This window comes from Hypanus sabinus, chromosome 3, assembly GCF_030144855.1.
Source record: "Hypanus sabinus isolate sHypSab1 chromosome 3, sHypSab1.hap1, whole genome shotgun sequence".
Lineage (NCBI taxonomy): Eukaryota > Metazoa > Chordata > Chondrichthyes > Myliobatiformes > Dasyatidae > Hypanus > Hypanus sabinus.
This window is the reverse complement of record NC_082708.1, coordinates 110,501,547-110,523,724: the sequence shown is the minus strand read 5'-3', so window position 1 is coordinate 110,523,724 and position 22,178 is coordinate 110,501,547. Positions and strand designations below refer to the sequence as shown.

The 22,178-nt window shown below is 42.1% G+C and overlaps 1 protein-coding gene across 1 annotated transcript in view; it reads left to right on the top strand.

The window, feature by feature from the left end:
* gask1b (golgi associated kinase 1B) overlaps nt 1-21,865 on the top strand; it is a 48,192-nt gene extending 26,327 nt beyond the window's left edge. Inside the window, exons 3-4 of the mRNA XM_059964932.1 lie at nt 8,001-8,227; nt 21,114-21,865. Coding sequence (XP_059820915.1) covers nt 8,001-8,227; nt 21,114-21,321 — 435 coding nt within the window. The 3' untranslated portion in view covers nt 21,322-21,865. The remainder of the gene's footprint in view (nt 1-8,000; nt 8,228-21,113) is intronic.
* Nucleotides 21,866-22,178: the final 313 nt, after the last annotated feature.

The window sequence follows — 22,178 nt, the reverse complement described above, 5'->3', positions numbered from 1 at the left end:
GAATTAAGGGAGTCTAAAAAGGGATCATGGGGATCTTTGATTTAGTATGCCAGTGAATTAGAGATGTTTGAAAATAGGATTTTTTTTCTTTGTGTAAGGCAGTAAGAAGTCTAATGTGCTAAATATTTCAGTGGGGTGAAGAATATTAGAATGATGTTTCTCAGACCACCACAAGGTTTTTGAGAGCCATAAAGGAAAGGAATTACTGAAAAGAAAAAAAAAACATAGTTTAAATAAATTGTTTGATTCGGAGAATGGAAAGAAACTGTGGTTTCTTTTCCTGCAACAGAATTGAGTGTGAATCAGGAGAGTTTTCACAAAGATTCAGTAGTACATGCAATCTTGCAATCTGCAATAATGAATGAAGTGGGGATTGGGCTGTAGTTTGATTTCATAAGGCTTTTTCATGGAACATTATGGTGAAGGGACATTATTTGGCAGCAGTGGGAAGTACGTAGAAGACCTGGCTCAGACTTCTTACAATATAAATGCAAGCACAATTCACGTAATTTGACAGGAGAGTCAACAGTGTCAATATAACCCTAGTTATATGGTGCCCTAGTGCATAATTTTCTCTTGTTGCCCAAGATGCAGATTGTTGACTTCTGTTGGTATTTTCAATGATCAGTGTTTGCAGTTTCAACATTCAATGTAAATTTATTATCAAAATACATATAAGTCAATATATACAACCCTGAGGCTCATTTTCTTGTGGGCATACTCAGTTAACCTAAGAACATAACAGAATAATTGAAAGACCACACCCAAAAGGATGCACAAGCAGCCAATAAGCAAAAGACAACAAACTGTGGAAGTACAAAAGGAAAAAAAGAGAAATAATAATAATAAATAAGTAAGCAATAAATATTGAAAGCATGAGATTGAGAGTTCTTGAACGTGAGGTCATAGTTTCAGTGATGGGCGAGTGAAGTTGAGCGAAGTTGAGTGAAGTTTTTTCCTCTGATTCAAGAGCCTGATGTTTGGGGGGTAATAACTGCTCCTGAACATGGTGGTGTGGGCCCTGATGCTCCCGTACCCTCTCTCTGATGGCAGCAGCGAGAAGAGAGCATAGCTTGGGTGGTGGCAGTCCTTGACGATGGATGCTGCTGTATTGTGACATCGCTACAAGTAGATTTACTCAATGGTGGGGAGTTTTTATCTGTGACGGACTGAGCCATATCCATTACTTTTTGTAGGCTTTTCCATTCAAGGGCATTGGTGTTTCCATACCAGGCTCTGGTGCTACCAGTCAATATACTCTCCACTATACATTGCTAGAAGCTAGTCAAAGTTTTAGATGCCATGCTGAATTTTTGCAGACCTCTAAGAAAGTAGAGGGACTGCCTTGCTTTCTTTGTAATTATACTTCCATGCTGGGCCCAGGACACAACCTCTGAACTGATAATATTGAGGAATTTAAAGTTGCTGACCCTCTCCACCTCTGATCCACTGATGAGGACTGGCTCATGGACCTCTGATTTCCTCCTCCTGAAGCCAATAAACAGCTCCTTGGATTGCTGACATTGACTGAAAAGTTGTTGTTGTGGTACCACTCAGTCAGATTTTCAGTCTCCCTCTCCTATATGCTGATTGGCCCCACCTTCGATTCAGCCATTGACAGTCATCAGCAAACTTGAATATGGCATTGGAGTTATGCCTAGTCACACAGTCATAAGTATAAAATGAGTAGAGCAGGGGGCTGAACACACAGCCTTGAGGTGCATCTGTACTGATAGAGGTTGTGGAGGAGATTTTGTTGCCAATCCAAACTATCTGAGGTCTGCAAGTGAGGAAATCGAGGATCCAATTGCAAAAGGAAGTATTGAGGCCAAGGTTTTGAAGCTTATCGATTAATTTTGAGGGAATGATGGTATTAAATGCCAAACTGTACCAATGAATGGCATCCTTTTTCTTTCTTTTTCAATCTTTTTATTGAGTTTCATATAAATATAAAAAAACATAACATAATAATGAATAGGTTATGAATACAATAGACTTAAGATTACATTAATAATAGGATAATAATATCCTATTAAACATCAACAACAAAAAAGTACATTAATCAATCAAGTCTATATAATTATATATGAAAAGAAACAAAACTAATCATCAAAAGAAAAAGAAAAAAAAATTAAAAATGTGTGAAAGAAAATATATATATGAAACAAACACTAAACTAAAACTAACATGGGCAATAATAACAGTTTATAAGTATATGATAGTGTCAAAGAACTCCGGAACTCCATACCTGAACAAGAATAAACAAAGAGAAGGTCTGGGAAAGGCCAAATTAATTCACATGAAAATGTCGGATGAACGGTCCCCAAGTTTCTTCAAATTTAATTGACGAGTCAAAAATAGTGCTCCTAATTTTTTCCAAACTCAGATAAGAAATAGTTTGAAAAAGCCACTGAGACGAGGTAGGAGGGTTTACTTCTTTCCAATTTTGTAATATAGACCTTCTGGCCATTAATGTTACAAAAGCAATCATTCGTCTGATTGAAGGAGAAAACTGATTACCATCCTCATTTGGTATACCAAAGATTGCAGTAATAAAGTTAGGTTGTAAATCGATGTTCCAAATTGAGGAAATGGTAACGAATATGTCCTTCCAATAGTTATGTAAAGTGGGACATGACCAAAACATATGGGTCAGTGAAGCCACTTCTGAATGACATCTATCACATTGAGGGTTAATATGAGAATAAAATCGAGCAAGTTTATCTTTAGACATATAAGCTCTATGTACAATTTTAAATTGTATTAAAGCATGTTTAGCACATATAGAAGAAGAATTAACCATTTGTAAAATTTTTTCCCATTTATCTGTTGGTATATTGTATCGAAGTTCTTTTTCCCATTGTTGTTTAATTCTATCAGACATCTCTGGTTGTATCTTCATAATCATGTTGTAAATAAAAGCAACTAATCCCTTCTGACAAGGATTTAAGGTAAAAATCAAATCTGAGAAATCCGTTGAAGTTGAGTTGGGAAAAGATGGTAAAACTTTATGTAAAAAATTTCTGATTTGTAAATATCTGAAGAAATTAGATTTAGGTAATTTAAATTTATTGGAAAGTTGGTCAAAAGACATCAAAGTACCTTCAAAAAAAAAGGTCACGAAAACATTTTATACCTTTCCTTTTCCATATGCTAAAGGCTTGATCTGTCAAGGAAGGTTTAAAGAAAAAATTAAATAAAATAGGGCTATCAAGCACAAAGTTTTTCAAAGTAAAGAATTTCCGAAATTGAAACCAAATTCGTAATGTGTGTTTAATAACAGGATTAGATATCTGTTTATTAAATTTAACTAAATCAGCAGGAAGAGAAGAACCAAGAACAGAGAATAAAGAATATCCCTTTACTTCATTGCATTCCAAATTTACCCACTGCGGACACAATAATGAGTCCAAATCCAATTTCCAATACGTTAGATTACGAATATTATTCGCCCAATAATAAAATCTAAAGTTAGGCAAAGCTAAACCACCATCTTTTTTAGATTTTTGTAATTGCCTTTTACTTAACCTAGGGTTTTTGTTTTGCCACACAAATGAGGAAATTTTTGAATCAATGTTGTCAAAAAAGGATTTAGGAATAAAAATTGGTAAGGCTTGAAATAAGTATAAAAATTTTGGTAAAATCATCATTTTAATAGCATTAATCCGACCAACTAATGATAAGAATAAGGGAGACCATCTTGTAGTAAGATGTTGTATTTGAAGAAGCATAGGTAAAAAATTCAGTCTAAATAAATCTTTATATTTCTTGGTAATTTTTATACCTAAATAGGTAAAATTATCATTAACAACTTTAAATGGAATCCTGTCATTCAATAAAGTTTGCGCATTTAAAGGGAATAATTCACTCTTATCTAAGTTTAATTTGTAACCAGAAAAACTACCAAATTGAGCCAACAAGGATAAAATAGTGGGAATAGATCTATCAAGATCAGAAATATATAACAGCAAATCATCAGCATAGAGTGATAATTTATATAATTTCTCATTACGAGTAATACCAAAAATATTAGGAGATTCACGAATAGCAATGGCTAAAGATTCTAACGCAATATTAAATAATAAAGGTTTAAATCATCTGATTAAACGTAAAAAAATATTTAAGGTATTCCATAGATTGAATGCTAATATTATTTTTGCACAGGAAACCCATATTAGGAGGGAGGATAATCAACGTTTTTTTAGGTTCTGGAAGGGTCAACAATTTCATTCGAATTGTACCGCTAAAATTAGGGGTGTGTCTATTTTTATAGACCCCTCAATTTTGTTTATACATCACGAAATTATTTCTGATCCACAGGGCAGATTTTTGTTGATAACTGGTTCACTTTTCAATCGGAAAGTGGTTCTAGTTAATATTTATGCCCCAAATTTTGACTGCCCTGAATTTTTTAAACGTTTGTTTACTTCCCTTCCTAATCTGAATGAATATATGTTGATATTGGGTGGAGATTTTAATTGTTGTTTGAATCCTTTGATGGATAGATCTAAACCTATTCGAACTCTTCCGAATAGATCAGCCTTACTTATTAATTCTTTTATGGTTGATTCGGGAATTACAGAAATATGGCGGTTTTTGAACCCTAAAGATAAAGAATTTTCATTTTTTTCACATGTATATCATAGTTATTCTAGAATTGATTACTTTCTTATTGATCATCGGTTATTAACGGATGTTATTGATTGTAAATATGATTCTATTACTATTTCGGATCATGCACCTTTGAAGTTATCTATTAAGATTCCGGACTTTTCCAATAATGTTAGATCTTGGAGACTTAATGCTACTCTGCTTCAAGACCCAGAATTTGTCATCTATATAAAGCAGCAAATTGATTTGTTTTTCTCAACAAACTATACTGAAGAAATCGACAGAGGAATACTTTGGGACTCTTTTAAGGCTTTTATCCGTGGACAAATTATTTCGTATTCCGCTGGTAAAAGGAAATAAAGATATTTAGATATTGCTTTATTGGTGGATAAAATTAAGGAAATTGATAAGATTTATTCCGTGACTCCTACCATAGAACTTTATAAGAAGAGAGTTGAGCTTCAAATGGAACATAGTTTATTATTATCTTCTTCAATTGAAAATCAATTAATTAGGACTAGAGCTCAATTCTATATTCACAGTGATCAAACTGGTAAACTGTTAGCTAATCAATTAAAAGCTATTTCGACCAGGCGACAAATTATTAAAATTCGTAAACAAGATGGTAATTTAACCACTGATCATAAAGAAATCAATAATACTTTTCAAGATTTTTATAAATCTTTATATCAATCAGAATTTGATGGTGATCTGTCCATGATGGATAATTTTTTTAACAATTTGAATATTCCTAAACTGATTGGTGAAGATCGTAGCTTGTTTGATGCTCCTATCTCTGTGGCCGAAATAGGTGAGGCTGTCTCATCAATGAATTCAGGGAAAGCTCCTGGCCCTGATGGTTATATTGTAGCATTTTTCAAAACTTTTTCTTCTTTGCTTTCCCCTTGGTTATGTGAAATCTTTAACGATGCATTTGCTAAGAAGAGATTACATCAGTCTTTTTATGAAGCTACTATCTCTCTAATTCTTAAAAAAGATAAAGATCCTACTTTATGTATCGCCCTATATCACTATTAAATGTAGATTCTAAGATTCTTACAAAAATTTTAGCCACTAGATTAGAAAAGGTATTACCACAGATTATTTCAGAAGATCAAACTGGTTTCATTAAGAATCGGTATTCTTTTTTTAATGTTAGAAAATTGATTAATATAATTCATACTTCATCACCCACAGTCCCAGAATGTGTTATCTCATTAGATGCTGAAAAAGCCTTTGATAGAGTTGAATGGACGTATTTATTTAATGCTTTGAGAAATTTTAATTTTAGTCCTAATTTTATATCATGGATTAAACTAATATACTATAAACCTGTTGCTTCTGTTCTTACAAATAATTATAGATCCTCCTTTTTTCAATTATCTTGTGGTACGAGACAAGGTTGTCCTTTAAGTCCTTTATTATTTAATATAATGGCATTTAATAGAATGGCATCCTGATGTATGTATCTTCACTGTTCAGATGTTCCAGGGCTGAGTGAAGAGCCAATGAAATGGCATCTGCTGTTGATCTGTTGTACTGATGAGAGCAGATCCAAGTCGTTTCTCAGGCAGGATTTGATATTACCATTACCAACTTCTCAAAGCATGTTATCACAGTGGATGTACATGATTCTGTATGATAGTCCCTCAGGCAGGTCACCATGTTCTTCTTCAGCACCAATACAATTGAAGCTGATTGAAGCTCATACTGCCGAACTGAAAGGTTAAAAATATTGGTGAACACTCCAGACAGTTAATCAACACAGATCTTTAGTATTTGGCCAGGTACCCCATCTTGGCCGGCTGCTTTCTGTGGATCCCTTGAAGGATGCTCTCACTCAGCCTTAGAGGCTGAAATCACAGGGGCATTGGAGCTGTGGGAGTTCTTTAAGGTTCCTCCATGTTTTAATGGTCTAAGAGAGCATAGAAGGCATTGCATTCATCTGGGAGTGAAGCCTTGTTGTAACTTACAATATGTTGCTTGGTTTCATTTTGTAAAAGATTCAAAGCCATTCAAAGCCTATCACAGCTGTCGAGCATCCTTCAATGATTCAAGTTTGATCTGGTTTTGCCTCTGATCACGTGAGATTGTTTTCCAGAGATCAGACCTGGATCTTTTGTTTCTGAGTGATTTAATGGGAACACAATCATCTACGACTGTTTTTATAACGTCTGTTATGATCCTAGTATATTCATTCAGATCCTCTGATGAATCCTTAAACTTGGCCCAGTCCATAAACTTGAAGCAATCCTGTAGCCATTACTCTGTCTCCCATGACCTCCTCTTTGTTATCCTTATGTCGCTGAAGCCTTGCTCTTTAATCTCTACCTGTATGCAGGTAGGAGAAAGACAGGCAAGTGATCAGATTTCCTGAAATGTGGTCCAGGCATGGAACAGTAGGTGTTCCTTATCGTAGAATAGCGTGGTCAGGTGTGTTGGGAACCCTGGTGTGGGTTATTTGTGATGATAACTGGGCAGAAATTCCTTTACACAAGCCTGATTGAAGTCCCCAACTACAATTTGAAATGCATCAGGATGGGCTGTTTCTTGTTTATGAATGGCAGCTTTCAATATATTGAAGGCCTGATTAATATTGGCATTTGGTGGTATGTAAACTGTGTTCAGGACTATGGAGGAGAAATCTCTTGGTAGTTAGAACAGTTGGCACTTAATCATTAGTTGTTCCAGGTCAGGGGAACAAGAACAAGTACAGTTTCATCCATACTTGAAATAATATTTCCACATTTCACCTGATTATTGAAAATAAATATCTTTAAGGTCAACATTGCAAAATTTAGTTCAAATGATGCCATAATTAAGTGTCCAAAGAAAGCATTGAACATTACTGTGAAACAGTCAAGATCTGAAATCAAAATGCAGTTCAAGAATCATTATTGGTATTCCATTATCGATGCTCACTATCATTCTTAAATGTGTATATCATTTTCCTCAAAGATTTCAAAGTGTGGCATTTTCAAGCCACCTGTATGACTTCAAAACCTGTTTTTTTTTAAATCAAATTTACTTTCTTTGCAAACACCGATTGTGAAATTAATCATTGTTTATTCAGTGATGCTCCAGTTACTGGAGGAACTATAAAGAATGGCTAGAAAATTAATTTTAAAATCAGCTGATCTACCATGTGCAATGTATCCCAATGTGAACTGTTGTTTTAAAGTAACAGGGATACAATATCGCTGATGCATTTTTATCTTGAGTTCAATTTACCAGAGGCATAGTCAGCATTTCTTACGCGTTTTAAATGATCACTCTGTTCTCTAATGGTACACGCACGGGATTACAAAACAAAGTTTTTTTTTCATTTCTATGTTTATAGTTGGTAAACTGTAGTTTCAGTATAATCTCAGGGAGACTTTCTCTTCCAGGTATATAATCGACTGGACCGAAACTGCTGCGGATTCCGGCCCAGAAAGGAAGATACCTGTGTTCAAAATGGCTTGAAAATGAAATGTGGCAATCAAGCCGACATCAACTTGTTTCACATATTGTACAGAGAACGTGATCCGCGGCATTTGGTCTTCATAGACAATAAAGGCTATTTTGACAGAAATGAGGATAACCTAAATTTTAAAGTACTAGAAGGAATAACTGAGTAAGTATCTTATTCAGAGTGATGATTTACTGTGTCGAAGCCAAATAGATACACCATAGTGATCATGCTATGGTAATACAGGTAGTAGAAACAGATTATGTTTTGAGATAAACTCATCACAGTATATAGACGTGGTTGTTTTCTCTCAGCCCTGCTCACAAAACCTAGATCATCTAGTGGCCAAGTGTCATCCATTTTATCCTCTGAGGGAGTTTATTTTGTCATCCTGGTGGCAGTGTACATTCCAGCCCTGGCCAACATCATGTCGGCACCTGGGGAGCTGAGCAGCCGCGGAACAGCGCACCCTGGTGGCTTCCCGATCATTGCGGGGGATTTCAACCAGGCCAGACTGGGGCGGCACAGCAACATAGTGGTTAGCACAAAGCTTTACAGTGCCAGTGACCGGGGTCCAATTCCCACCACTGTCTGTAAGAAGTTTGTCTGTTCTCTCCATGACCAAGTGGGTTTCCTCCATGTTCTCCGGTTTCCTCCCACGGTCCAAAGACGTATGGGTTAGTAGGTTAGTTAGTCATTGTAAATCGTCCTGTGATTAGGCTAGGGTTAAGTCAGTGGGTGGTGAAGCTCGAAGGGCTGGAAAGGCCTACTCTGTGCTGTATCTCTATAAATAAATAAATATTTGACCAACTACCAGCAATGCTTCACCATTTCTAATAGTTCTATCATTTCCTTCTTCAGATGTGAGGTCCTTCACCACTGTTTCTCTCTCCAGACCTACTAATTATTCCTAGCATTCACAGATTTTATATCAGACTTCCAGCATCTGCAGCATTTTTTTTTGTATTTTTGCTAACAAAGCATTTTATATCAATTAATCCCATTTAGCTGAAGCAGCCTCTGTCTTGTGGAGGAACTGCAGAACAATCTCACCCTTTGCTGTTGTTTCACTTTGTTTGGCAAATCATCCACAATTAATTCAAAAATCTTCACTGGATACTATGCGAAGTTTGACACTACAGGCACAGATCATGGGTATTAACATCAGAATTCATGTGTAGATGCTACCATATGGGACTGGTGGTCAACAGGAGTTGCTGGACAAGAGCCTTACCAGCTTCAGTGTGCAAACTCTGTGTTGTCTTTCTGCTCTGTGTAGACATGCAAGGGGAGCATTTATAAGTACATTCTACCATGCTACCAGTTTGTTAGGTTGCTGCTGGAACTGGAGGAACTTAGTGGGTGAGGTTGAATCCGTGGGGGGGGAAGGGATGGTCAATGTTTAACGGCGAGGCTCTGCATCAGGAATGTGAGAATAGCCAGTAGAACGAGTTGAGGGGGAGGAGTTAGGCAGGAAATGGCAAGCGATAGGCAGTTTGAGGTGAGGAGGCATTGATAGGCAGGTGGAATTAGTGACAGAAGCTGGGAGGTGGCAATGGTGATGGTGTTTAACAACCCAACAGCATGAACATTGAGCTCTCCAATTTCGGGTACAGACAGCCTCTCAGTTCCTACCTCTCTCCTCCTGATCCACCCGGGTCCTCTGGCACAGACACTTTTTCCAAATCATCCTACCCCCTCCCACTCCAGCAGGCCATTTCCCAGTTTTTTCCCTTGTCCTCCCACCCCCCTCATCTGGTTCCCTCTGCCTACCACCTGTGCATTCTACTCACCTGGTTTCTCCCTCCTCCCCTTCTGTCCCGTGTCCCTCCGTTCCTTGTTTCCACTCAACACCTTCTTTTCTAATCAAATTACACATCGGCAGCCCTTTTTGCATTCATAGAACACCTGCCAGCTTGTGTCGTTTATCTCCATCCCTCCCTTTCCCTCCTGACAACCCATCAAATCGTCTTCCCTATTTCCCCTTTACACTTCCAGGCCAGACTGAGGGTGTCACCCCAATACGTGTCTATCCTTTTGCTTCCACAGATGCTGCCTGACCTGCTGAGGTCTTCCAGCAGCTTGTTGTTCACTCCAGATCCCAGCACCTGCTGCCACCTGTACCTGCACTGCTGAGTTTATTAGTTATACTATACTGACAACAGCTGTGGATGGAATCGCAGTGTGCATCCTTGTTTTTCTCAAGACCCTTATCACTGGAATGTTCTGCCCCTTCATTGTGACCAGTTATGGACATGATTTAGAAATGGGATCGATCTCAAGAATATATTCCATTAGTAAGCAGTGTGTAGTCATTTAAAAAAAAGTAGCCCTGGATATTAACGTAACTGTGGTGTGGCATTGTCTTTAGGTCCAAACGCAATGACATACATAAACTGCCACGCTGAAATTTTTGAGCATTTCTAACATGGGTTCCCTGACACAAAATAATTTCCCACTTTGCTGATTATGCTCCAAGATTCAACATGCCGGTCACAAAAGAGAGCGATTTATAAGTTAGGAACTGAAGATAGTGAAAACCTAAACGTTCTGCTGACAGTACCGGGGAAATCGAGTAGTTGCGAAGCATTTGTGAAGCAAGAAGCAGAATCAGTATTACAGGTCAACGAAAGTTGAGAAAATAAAGAACGCTGTACGTCGCGGGGGTGTGGGTGGAGAAAACTAAGGTAATTCCGTGATAGGTGGGGACAAAGATTATTCAGGTGATACAGTTGCTTTCAGTACTGTCTGGGAAATCAATGCTGATCTGTCTGAAGAACAGGGAGATGAATAAAGGCAGGAGGCAGAGAAACTATCCTTCTGGAACGAGGAGAGGCAGAGCAAACCAGGTACTAGTAAGCTGAAATAACGGAGAATGCAGGAAATACTCAGCAAATCCGGCTGCCCCTGTGGAGATGGAAATGCCAAGTTAATGTTTTGCGGGAATTATAATTCACAATTCGCGCTATCCTTCAAGTCGAAGCAGCAGTTCGGTTGCACATATTACAGTTTAATGTATGGCATTGGATGCTCATGATGAGATTCCTATTTAAGAGAATCCAGATTCAGCTTGGATGACTGCTTTCTAGTCACTTGCCACTGTAATTCTCAATTCCCTTCTCATTCCCATCTCTCTATTTTTGGCCCCCTGCTCTGTGCCAATGAAGTCTAATGTAAACTCAAGGCAGCAGCTCCACATCTCCTGCTGGCAACACCTCAGCTTTTGGCAGTCTATATTTAATTCAACCATTTCAAACAACCAGCCTTTCTTGTGTATCTTGAAACTGCAAATTTCTGACGCAAGACCACCCACCTGTGAATTAACTCTATTTTTCCATCTTTACAGGGACGCCTGATTTTTTGTGCAGTTCCAGCACTATAGTATTTCTTTATTTTCAGGATTTCCAGCATCTTCTGTGTTTTGCACCTCAGAGTTCCGGCATGTTGATTTTCTTTCTGCTTCTCCTTCATCTCCCACTTTTTCCACTCCTCTAGGTTAACCAGTCAGCACCAAAAGTAACTATATTACTTGAACAAACTTGGTCTCTACCCTTTGTTCTCTACTCCTCTTCTCCTTCTCTCTGCAAATATCTTTCTTTTCTTATTATTCCAGTTCTGAAGAAGGGTTGTGTAGTGGTTATCACAACGCTTTGCAGTACAGGCGACCAGGGTTCAATTCCCCTTGCTGCCAGTACGGAGTCTGGATGCCCTCCTTGTGGAATACATGGGTTTCCTCCAGGTGATCTGGTTTCCTCCCACTTTCCAAAGACATACCAGTTGGTAGATTAATCGGTCATTGTACTTGTCCCGTGATAGGGTTAAATCGATGGTTGCTGGGCAGCCTGGCTCAAAGGGCCGGCAGGGCCTAATCTGCGCTGTATCTCCATAAATAAATAAATACTGTTTTCTGTCTGCATGGTTGCCACCTGACCTGCTGAGTGTGCCCAGTATTTTCTATTTTTATTACAAAGAAGAGTGAGGTTGGTTAGAATGGGTATGCACAGCAAAGGTCTCATGAATCAGGTTGGCAGAAATAGGGTAACAGGTATTGGCTGCCTTTAAGTTTCAGGAAGGAGATAAGTGGTACACGGCAGCAGCCTGCTATCTGCTCAGGGTCAGAAGAGAAAGTCCCGATCCCTTTTGGCTCCATATTCTTAGCTTACCCTAGTTACAGTGGTACATAAGTGCTGGAGTCCTGTATGGGAAAGTGATCTGACAGCATATAGACGCTAGGTTTGTACTAATAATGAGCCCAGTCTCTCTTTTTGCTAGACTTCTTGGATAATTACTGAGTACCCTCACTAGTATAGTGTGAGGCATGCAGCCAGTGTTATACAACACTCTTCACGTTGGAAATTCAGCTTTGTTTACTTGTCTAGAAACAGTATTTCAGTCTCTGGCGTTAAATATCAATGGTATGCTGATGTGGCATGCCAACAAGTGCATTTAATATCCAAAACTATCCTAGTCATGAGAGACATTCTAATTAATGCTAGAATTTTTTTTTACTCAGAATACTCTCTTCTTCCTTCCCATCCTTTCCTCCTGACACCCAAACAGTTTGGTATTCAAATTGTTTTAATGCTCTGTATGGAGAAGTCTTCATGCATCCTTCTGGAAATTTAACAAAGCAAACGAGGAAGTTTCAATATTATGTTCGTCAAAGAGAACTTTAATTTTGCACTCATAAATAGCTGAAGTACTGTATATACTGAATGTGTATACAGTACTTTACATCCTTAAGGACTATAACTTTCGATATGCTGTTTGCTGCTAATTGTAGGGTGTTAATTGCATTTCATAAAAGATGTTAATTCAGTAGTTCCACCTTGTTACTTGCTTTACCAAAGAACAATATAGAATGCCTAGAGATACTTGCAGTAACCTTGTAAGTCTTTTCCCATAACTTAAAGCAATCTGATGTTTTGAAATTTGAGACTAGAAAAGTATTGGAGTAACATCAGCTTTTTATTAAATAATAAATTTCAAATACATTCATCATTGGGACACAGTATGTAATTACAAAAGTATTTATAAGTGGTGTATAACATGATCAAATTATCACGAATGTGAACATGATCTAAGCTTTGATTCTTCAAAATGTTTAGCATTTGAATGCCAGACCATTTTTATTTAAAATAGAACTCTATCTTCAGTACCTCTTAATTTTGAATAAATATATGGCAAATTGGGCATGGTGCCTTTTACTGAGAGTGGAGCATAGTTGAGTCTTATTGATGTATTGGATCGAACAAGCATAAAAGTTCAAAAGTTCAAAGTAAGTTTATTATCAAAGTACATATATGTCACCATATACAACCCTGAGATTCTTTTTCTTGTGGGAATACTCAATAAAATAGAATAACAGAATAACTCATAACAGAATCAATGAAAAACTGCCCAACTCGGGCATTCACCCAGAAAGCAGAAGACAACAAGCTGTGTAAATGCACAAACAAACAAACAAATAAATAAATAATTAATAAACTAAAAACAGCGAGAACATGAGATAAAAAGTCCTTGAAAGTGAGTCCATTAGTTGTGGGAACGTGTCAATGATGGGGCAAGTGAAGTTGAGTGAAATTACCCCTCTGGTTCAAGAGCTAGATGATTGGGGGTAATAACTGTTCATGAACCTGGTGATGTGAGTCCTGAGGCTCCTGCACCTTTATCCTGATGGCTGCAGTGAGAAGAGAGCTTGTCCTGGGTGGTGGGGATCCCTGATGATGGAGGCTGCTTTCCTATGACTGTGTTTCATATAGATGTGGTCAACGGTGGGGAGGATGTTTCCCATGATGGACTGACCCATATCCACTACATTCTATAGGATTTTCTGTTTAGGGGAATTGGTGTTTCCATACTAGGCTATGACACAGCCTGTCAATATACTCTCCACGAGACATCTATAGAAGTTTGTTAGATGTTTTAGATATCTTAACATATTACCTATGATCAAAATTAGCAGGTCTGCATTCTGATGTAGCAAATGGAGGGAAGCATTGATCAGATGCCCTGTCTAGCAGTAGTTTGTAATTCCACTTTGGAGTAATGATTGCTGCAACATATTTATATTTACATAGTATCTTGATCCTTAGTCAGTTTCCAGGTAAAGTCACTTTCCAGAAGACCTGTAAGGCAACCAGTGACAAGGACTTCATAGCTTGCCTATCACATGATAATTACCTAACGTGAAGATTCAATAACCCAAAATGTGTGACGTCAACGGGCTTGGAAAGTAGATTTCCTCGTTCCCAGTTAAGTATGACATTGCTGAGTATTATGCTTCAGAGACAGTGTGGTAATTTTGAAAACAAAAGGGGTGAGACTCAAACTGATCAGATAACCAACAGCAGGAGGAACAAGGACTTTAAGTGGAAAAGTTAGGGAAAATCTCAGAGTGGGCTGGTGAATGAAAGCAGGACAGACAGAGAATCAACATAGACCATTAACCAAGTGATGGCATTGAAGGAGGAGTAATTTACTGACCAGGGGCAGCATCTCACCATAAAATAGTTTATGAGGTTAAAGCAGGTGGGTGACTATCATTCTGGAAGTATCAGCAGATTGCAGAGAGTAGTTTTTATAGTTAATGGAATAGTTAAGTTAATAGTGCAGGGGAATAGTTAATAGCACAGATGCGAGTCCTTTGTCTAAATTCAGCATCTTAAAATTGCCTTAAGTCCTTAATACTGTATATGGGAAAAAGAATATATTCAGTCTATTTCATCTATGCCAAGTTGTGCATTCATCTGGGGAAGAAGTATTGCAAAATGGAATGTGTTTATGTCCATTTTTCATGATAAAATATTCCATTGAGATTGGGAAATCTGCAGATTGTCTAAAAAGCTGCAATGATTAACCAGCATGCAAATAGCCCAGATGGTTATGACGTATGTACATAAATTTCCACAACAGTTAGGACAAATGCTTTATACCGTTAGAATATGAATCCCCTTAAAATGATAAATTTCAGAAGGAGAATTCAGTTGCAGTCTCACAATTCCCAGGGAAACACAGTAGATCCTGTCCATTATCAGATCTGAAACCCAGAGTGTTTTCAGATCCCAAATTCCTGCCCTTACTTATTTTTGTTATTGACAAGAGCAAACAAAGAAGCAAATTCACTTTATTCATATTTCTACTGTTTTGAGAATTACAGGAAAACCCAAAATAATTAATTTTTGTTTGCCATGCTAAGGAAGGGAGGCATTTGTGTGGCATTTCTTACCTTGCAAAGTGTAAGATTGTTAGTTTTGAACTGTAGTCATTGTCGTAATGGCGGAAATACAGATAGCAGGCTCCCACAAGAAACGTCATAATATTGACCAGATAATCTGCTGGCAGAGGGATAAGTGTTGACCACTATACATAGAACTTCTGTACATGCCTGGAATTGTCCCACAGGATATTTTGGGTAACCAAGGCATATAGGTATTGTGCAGCAAAATGTGCCAATATTTACTACGTTCTTACTGAAAAAAAGTTCAAAAAGTCTTGTGGCTTGGTTTTACTCTTATTTCTTGCATTAAAATGGAGAATATTTTGAACCTGAACAAAACACCAGCTCGCACAATTTAATCACAAACTGTGGCGGCTCATTTCCTAGCGTATGCGAACCGACTCACAATTAGATAGCCTACGGGGGTTTGCGAGCACAGAGCTTTGGAGCCTCTTCGCCATGGGGGGCCGGTTGACAGAGGCTTAAAAGTGAGGCTGAAGTTTTCGAATAAAGTTTTTTCCTTCGACTGCAGTTACCGACTCCGTGTCGTAATTTTAGCGCTGTTTGTAGCACACCGCTACAATTGGTGACCCCGACGGTCCAAACGATTTTTGGACCAGAAATGACCGACGCCGCCTCTGTTCATGCGGTTTCGTTGAAACTGCCGGGTTTCTGGACACAGCGCCCGGACCTCTGGTTCCAGCAAGCCGAAGCCCAATTCCACGTTCGCCGGATCACCTCAGAAGACACCCGCTACTACTACGTGGTGGGCTCCCTCGACCAGGACACAGCTGCCCAGGTCGCGGAGTTCGTACAGTCGCCCCCGGCAGACGGCAAGTACACGGAATTCAAAGCCCTGCTCCTCAGGATTTTCGGACTCTCACGGCGCGAGCGGGCTGCCCGCTTACTGCACCTGGATGGCTTGGGCGACAGACCTCCATCGGCTTTAATGAACGAGATGTTGTCTCTGGCCGAGGGACACACAGGCCTCATGTTTGAGCAGGCATTCCTGGAGCAGCTGCCCGAGGACATACGCCTGCTGCTGTCCGACGCGGATTTCAGTGACCCCCGGAAGGTGGCAGCCCGGGCGGACTTGCTGTGGAACGCCAAAAAGGTGAGCGGGGCGTCCATCGCACAGATCTCCCAGCCACGCTCCCGGCAGCAAACCAGTCCAGGCCCGGCCGCAGAGCCCACTAACCCCCGGCCCAATGACCACTGGTGCTTCTACCACCAGCGGTGGGGCGCAGAAGCCCGCCGTTGCCGCCCGCCCTGCAAGTTCCCGGGAAACGCCAGGGCCAGCCGCCGCTGATGGCTACGGCGGCTGGCCATCGGGATAGCCTCCTGTATGTGTGGGATAGCAGGTCGGGACGCCGCTTTTTGGTCGATACTGGGGCTGAGGTCAGCGTTTTACCTCCGACAAGTTACGACACTCGCAGCAGGGCACCGGGTCCCCCCCTGAGGGCCGTGAATGGCAGCACAGTAAGGACCTATGGCACCCGTCAGGTGCAGCTACAGTTCGGCCCCAGCCAGTTCACGTGGGACTTCACACTGGCCGCCGTAGCCCAACCGCTTCTGGGTGCGGATTTTTTGCGAGCTCACAGCCTGCTGGTTGACCTGCCCAGGAAGAGACTGGTACACGCCGAGACCTTTCAGACGTTCTCCCTGGGCGCGGCCCAGTTGCCAGCCCCTCACCTCGGCTCCATCACGCTGTCCGACAACGACTTCACCAGGGTCCTGGCGGAGTTCCCATCGGTTCTGGCACCGCAGTTCACAGCAGCCATGCCCAGGCACGGCGTACAGCACCACATCCCGACACAGGGACCACCCCTCCATGCCCGTGCTCGGCGGCTTCCCCCGGACAAGCTCCGACTGGCGAAGGAGGAGTTCCAGAGAATGGAGGAATTGGGGATCATCCGGCGGTCCGACAGCCCCTGGGCTTCCCCCCTGCACATGGTGCCCAAAGCGACGGGGGGCTGGAGACCGTGCGGCGACTACCGCAGGCTGAATGAGGCTACCACACCGGACCGCTACCCTGTGCCGCACATTCAGGACTTTGCGGCAAACCTGCACGGCGCCCGGATCTTCTCCAAGGTCGACCTTGTCCGAGGGTACCATCAAATCCCGATGCATCCTGACGACGTCCCCAAGACGGCTCTCATCACCCCGTTTGGCCTCTTCGAGTTCCTCCGCATGCCGTTCGGCCTGAAGAATGCCGCACAGACGTTCCAGCGGTTAATGGACGCGGTGGGACGGGACCTGGACTTCGCGTTCATCTATTTGGATGACATCCTCATAGCCAGCGGCAGTCGTCAGGAGCATCTGTCCCACCTCCGTCAACTCTGCGCCCGACTGAGTGAGTACGGTCTTACAATCAACCCTGCCAAATGCCAGTTCGGACTTGATACCATTGACTTCCTGGGCCACAGGATTACTAAAGACGGGGCAACCCCTCTGCCCGCTAAGGTAGATGCGGTCCGCCACTTCCCCCGACCCACCACGGTCAAAGGCCTTCAGGAATTCGTAGGTATGGTCAATTTCTACCGCCGCTTCCTCCCTTCAGCTGCCCGGATCATGCGCCCCCTGTTCGCCCTGATGTCGGGTCCGAGCAAGGACATTACCTGGGACGAGGAGTCCGCCGCCGCTTTCGTTCAAACGAAGGAAGCTTTGGCTGACGCCGCAATGCTAGTACATCCCAGAATGGACACCCCTACCGCCCTCACAGTGGACGCATCAAACACGGCAGTCGGTGGGGTGCTGGAGCAGCTCATCGCAGGTCGCTGGCAACCCCTGGCGTTTTTCAGCAAACACCTGCGGCCACCCGAGCTCAAGTACAGTGCTTTTGACCGGGAACTGTTGGCGCTCTACCTGGCAATCCGGCATTTCAGGTACTTCCTAGAAGGTCGGCCCTTCACCGCGTTCACGGACCACAAACCGCTTACCTTTGCGTTTACGAAAGCATCCGACCCCTGGTCATCCCGCCAGCAACGCCACCTGTCCTACATCTCTGAATACACAACGGATGTCCGGCACGTCTCGGGTAAGGACAATGTCGTGGCGGATGCGCTCTCTCGCCCTACCGTTCATGCCCTTTCCCAAGGGGTAGACTTTGAGGCACTGGCAGAGGCACAGCAGGTAGATGAGGAGATTCCGAGTTACAGGACTGCAGTCTCTGGTTTGCAGCTCCAGGATTTCCCCGTGGGCCCAGGTGAGAGGACCCTACTCTGTGACGTCGCCACCAACCAGCCCCGTCCGGTCGTCCCCGCAGCCTGGCGGCGACGTGTTTTCGACTCCATTCATAACTTGGCGCATCCCTCCATCCGGACAACTGTCCGGATGGTTTCCAGCAGGTTCGTTTGGCACGGACTCCGCAAACAGGTCAGTGAATGGGCCAGGACGTGCATGCACTGCCAGACGGCCAAGGTTCAGCGGCACACCAAAGCCCCACCGCAGCAGTTCCATCCCGCCCACCGGCGTTTCGACCACATTCATGTGGATATCGTGGGCCCCCTGCCAGTGTCGCGCGGAGCGCGTTACCTCCTGACTATCGTGGACCGGTTCACAAGATGGCCAGAGGCGGTCCCGCTCACCGACACCACCTCCGAATCTTGCGCCCGAGCCCTGATCGCCACCTGGATATCCCGCTTTGGTGTACCAGCCCACATTACCTCCGACAGAGGCGCCCAGTTCACCTCCAGCCTGTGGTCAGCTATGGCCAGCCTTTTGGGGACTCAGCTGCACCACACCACTGCCTACCACCCACAGTCGAACGGGCTAGTGGAGCGTTTCCACCGTCACCTGAAGTCGGCCCTCATGGCCCGCCTGCGAGGAGCCAACTGGGCGGACGAGCTTCCCTGGGTCCTTCTCGGCATCCGCACAGCGCCCAAGGACGACCTGCACGCCTCGTCGGCCGAGTTGGTATACGGCGCGCCCCTGGCCGTCCCCGGGGAGTTCCTACCAGCCCCGAGGGGGCAAGAGGAAGAACCCGCTGCAGTCCTGGGCAGACTTCGCGAGAAGCTCGGTAACCTGGCCCCCATACCCACTTCACAGCATGGGCGGCACCCGACCTGCGTACCCAAAGACCTACGGAACTGTAAGTTTGTGTTTGTACGAAGGGGCGGGCATCGGCCACCGCTGCAGCGGCCATACGAGGGGCCGTTTACGGTGCTCCGGAACAACGGGTCCACGTTCGTGCTGGACGTTGGGGGGAAGGAGGAGGTTTTCACGGTGGACCGCCTCAAGCCGGCCCATGTGGACCTGGCGCAACCGGCCGAGTTTCCGGCGCCTCGGCGCAGAGGCCGACCTCCCAAGCAGGTTCTGGCCCAGGCTGTGGACATTGGGGGGTGTATCGCCGGTTCTGGGGGGGGTTATGTGGCGGCTCATTTCCTAGCGTATGCGAACCGACTCACAATTAGATAGCCTACGGGGGTTTGCGAGCACAGAGCTTTGGAGCCTCTTCGCCATGGGGGGCCGGTTGACAGAGGCTTAAAAGTGAGGCTGAAGTTTTCGAATAAAGTTTTTTCCTTCGACTGCAGTTACCGACTCCGTGTCGTAATTTTAGCGCTGTTTGTAGCACACCGCTACAAAACGATAGAAAATCTACAAATGCTGGGAATCCAAAGCACACACAAAATACTGGAGGAACTCTGCAGTCCAGGTAGTATCTATGGAGAAGAGTAAACTGTTGACGCTTCAGGTTGAGACCCTTCATCAGGACTGGAAAGGAAGGGGAGAAATCAGAGTAAGAAGGTGGGGGAGGGGAGGAAGAAGTACAAAGCAATCATCCCAAAATGTCGACCATTCACTCTTTTTGATAGATGCTGCCTGCCCTGTTGAGTTCCTCCAGCATTTTATGTGTGTTGCACAATCTAATGCCCACTTTCGAAAGAGCTGTGTTTATATTACTCAGATGCAAACAACAGTGTTCCAGTAAATTAGTAAACGTTTCTGTTATTACACTGACGACACATTATTTTCAGTTCTGTAAAATGGAGCTAATCACTAAAATGTATTTCTTGCGTAACGGTGATTTTCAGGCAAATAAACAAAACTGCATCAATTGTATGTCATGCTAAATTTTCTACTGCAAAAATTTCTTAGCAAATTGCATTCCAAAATACTGCCTCATGGAAGAATTTAATTTCAGTTATAACCATGATGTGGGGAGATAAAGAGCAATTTTGAGTAAACTTGCCATTTGGAGTCATTCAATTATTGGGTCAGCATTGATTAAAGCTAAACATTTCAGCCAAGAACTTTAATTTCATTTATTTAGAGGCTGGGGATCTAGTTTAGCAATGGTGATAAGTGAGACAAACACAATTGGATGTAAGCAGCAGAGATTGTGATAACCTGGATGGGAGGATACCGAAGATCCTGTGATTAGATGTGGCAAGCTTGGAGCTGCACGATAGCATACTGGCTAATACGACATTTTATAGTACAGTGATCCAGGGTTAATTCCCACTGCTGTCTGTAAGGAGCTTGTATGTTCTCCCCGTGACTGCGTGGGTTTCCTTTGGGTGCTCTGGTTTCCTCCCACAGTTCAAAGACGTACTAGTCATAGGTTAATTGGTCATTGTAAATTGGCCAGTGATTAGGCTAGGGTTAAGTCGGTATTGTCTGCAACGCAGTTTGAAGGGCTGGAAGGGCCTATTCTGTCCTCCATCTCAATAAATAAATAAATAGCTAAGTAAATCAATTAATCAATGGAATTTAGGAGGCAGCTGGCTCATCCTGTAATTCAAAATATGACATGGTTTACTTCCATATAATGTGCACTTAGGAAGGAGGTTATGAACAGCATTACAATTCCTTATTTTTTAAATTCTGTAGATTTCCGGAGTCTGCTATCTCTATCTTGAAGAATGGACTTCTTCGAGCGAGGCTTCTTCAGTCTCTATTCCTGGACAAGCTGTACTGGGAGAGCCAGGGTGGTCGCAGAGGAATAGAGAAGCTGATTGACGTGATTGAAAGGAGGGCAACAATCTTTCTCACTTACATTAATGCACATGGGTTCAAGGTGCTTCCAATGAATGAGTAATTGTTTACACAATGGATTACTATCTTGTGAAGCTTCATCTATTGACAAAGGAGGTTCATTCCTCGGGCTTTATTCCTGATGCCAATTTTCTGTGCTAAATTCATCACATATAAACACTGTGGTAGATGTACTTATAGTTCATAAAAGGTAAAGTAAGTAATTAAAATTCGGCATTGATATGAGTAACAAAAGTAAAACTTACCAGTTAAATTACTTAAGAGTAGTTCTGGGTTGAGTCCTTTTTGTACTAATTCCTTCACAATGCTGATGAATCAAAATATATTGAAATTTGATGAGATTTTATAAAGACATTTTTGCCTGTCTGAGAACATGCAAACTTTTATATTAAGCAAGAATAATTTTAAATACAAGGAAACTTCTACGTATCTACATTTATCTTGTGATTCGCAACGAAACGGACTACTGTACTCCACTGTTGGTTGTGAATGCTTTAGTAATTTTTTAAAACAAACCTGTTTTCAGTAATTTAAAATGAAGTAAATTGTGTATTGGAGCAAACTTTTATTAAAATCCGTTGGGTTTGTTCAAAATGTTACGTACGTTTATTTATTTGACCAAGATTATGAGATCTGAAAAGATTGTTCAGAAAGCACAGGATATTTCTTGTTGTCGGTCAACAATTGGTTGGTCTAAGTGGTAACTGCTGCTCCTCTGTCAACCCTGCTAATGTCCCCCACCAATCAAGTTGGGCCAACTCTTCTCTCATGATCTGTAGTTCCCTTTACTCCACGGTAATAGTGAAATATCAAATCTTAGCTTCTCTCTCTCTCGAACTGCAGGATGAATTCTATCATATTATGATCCCTAACTCCCAAAGGTTCCTTTACTTAATCAAA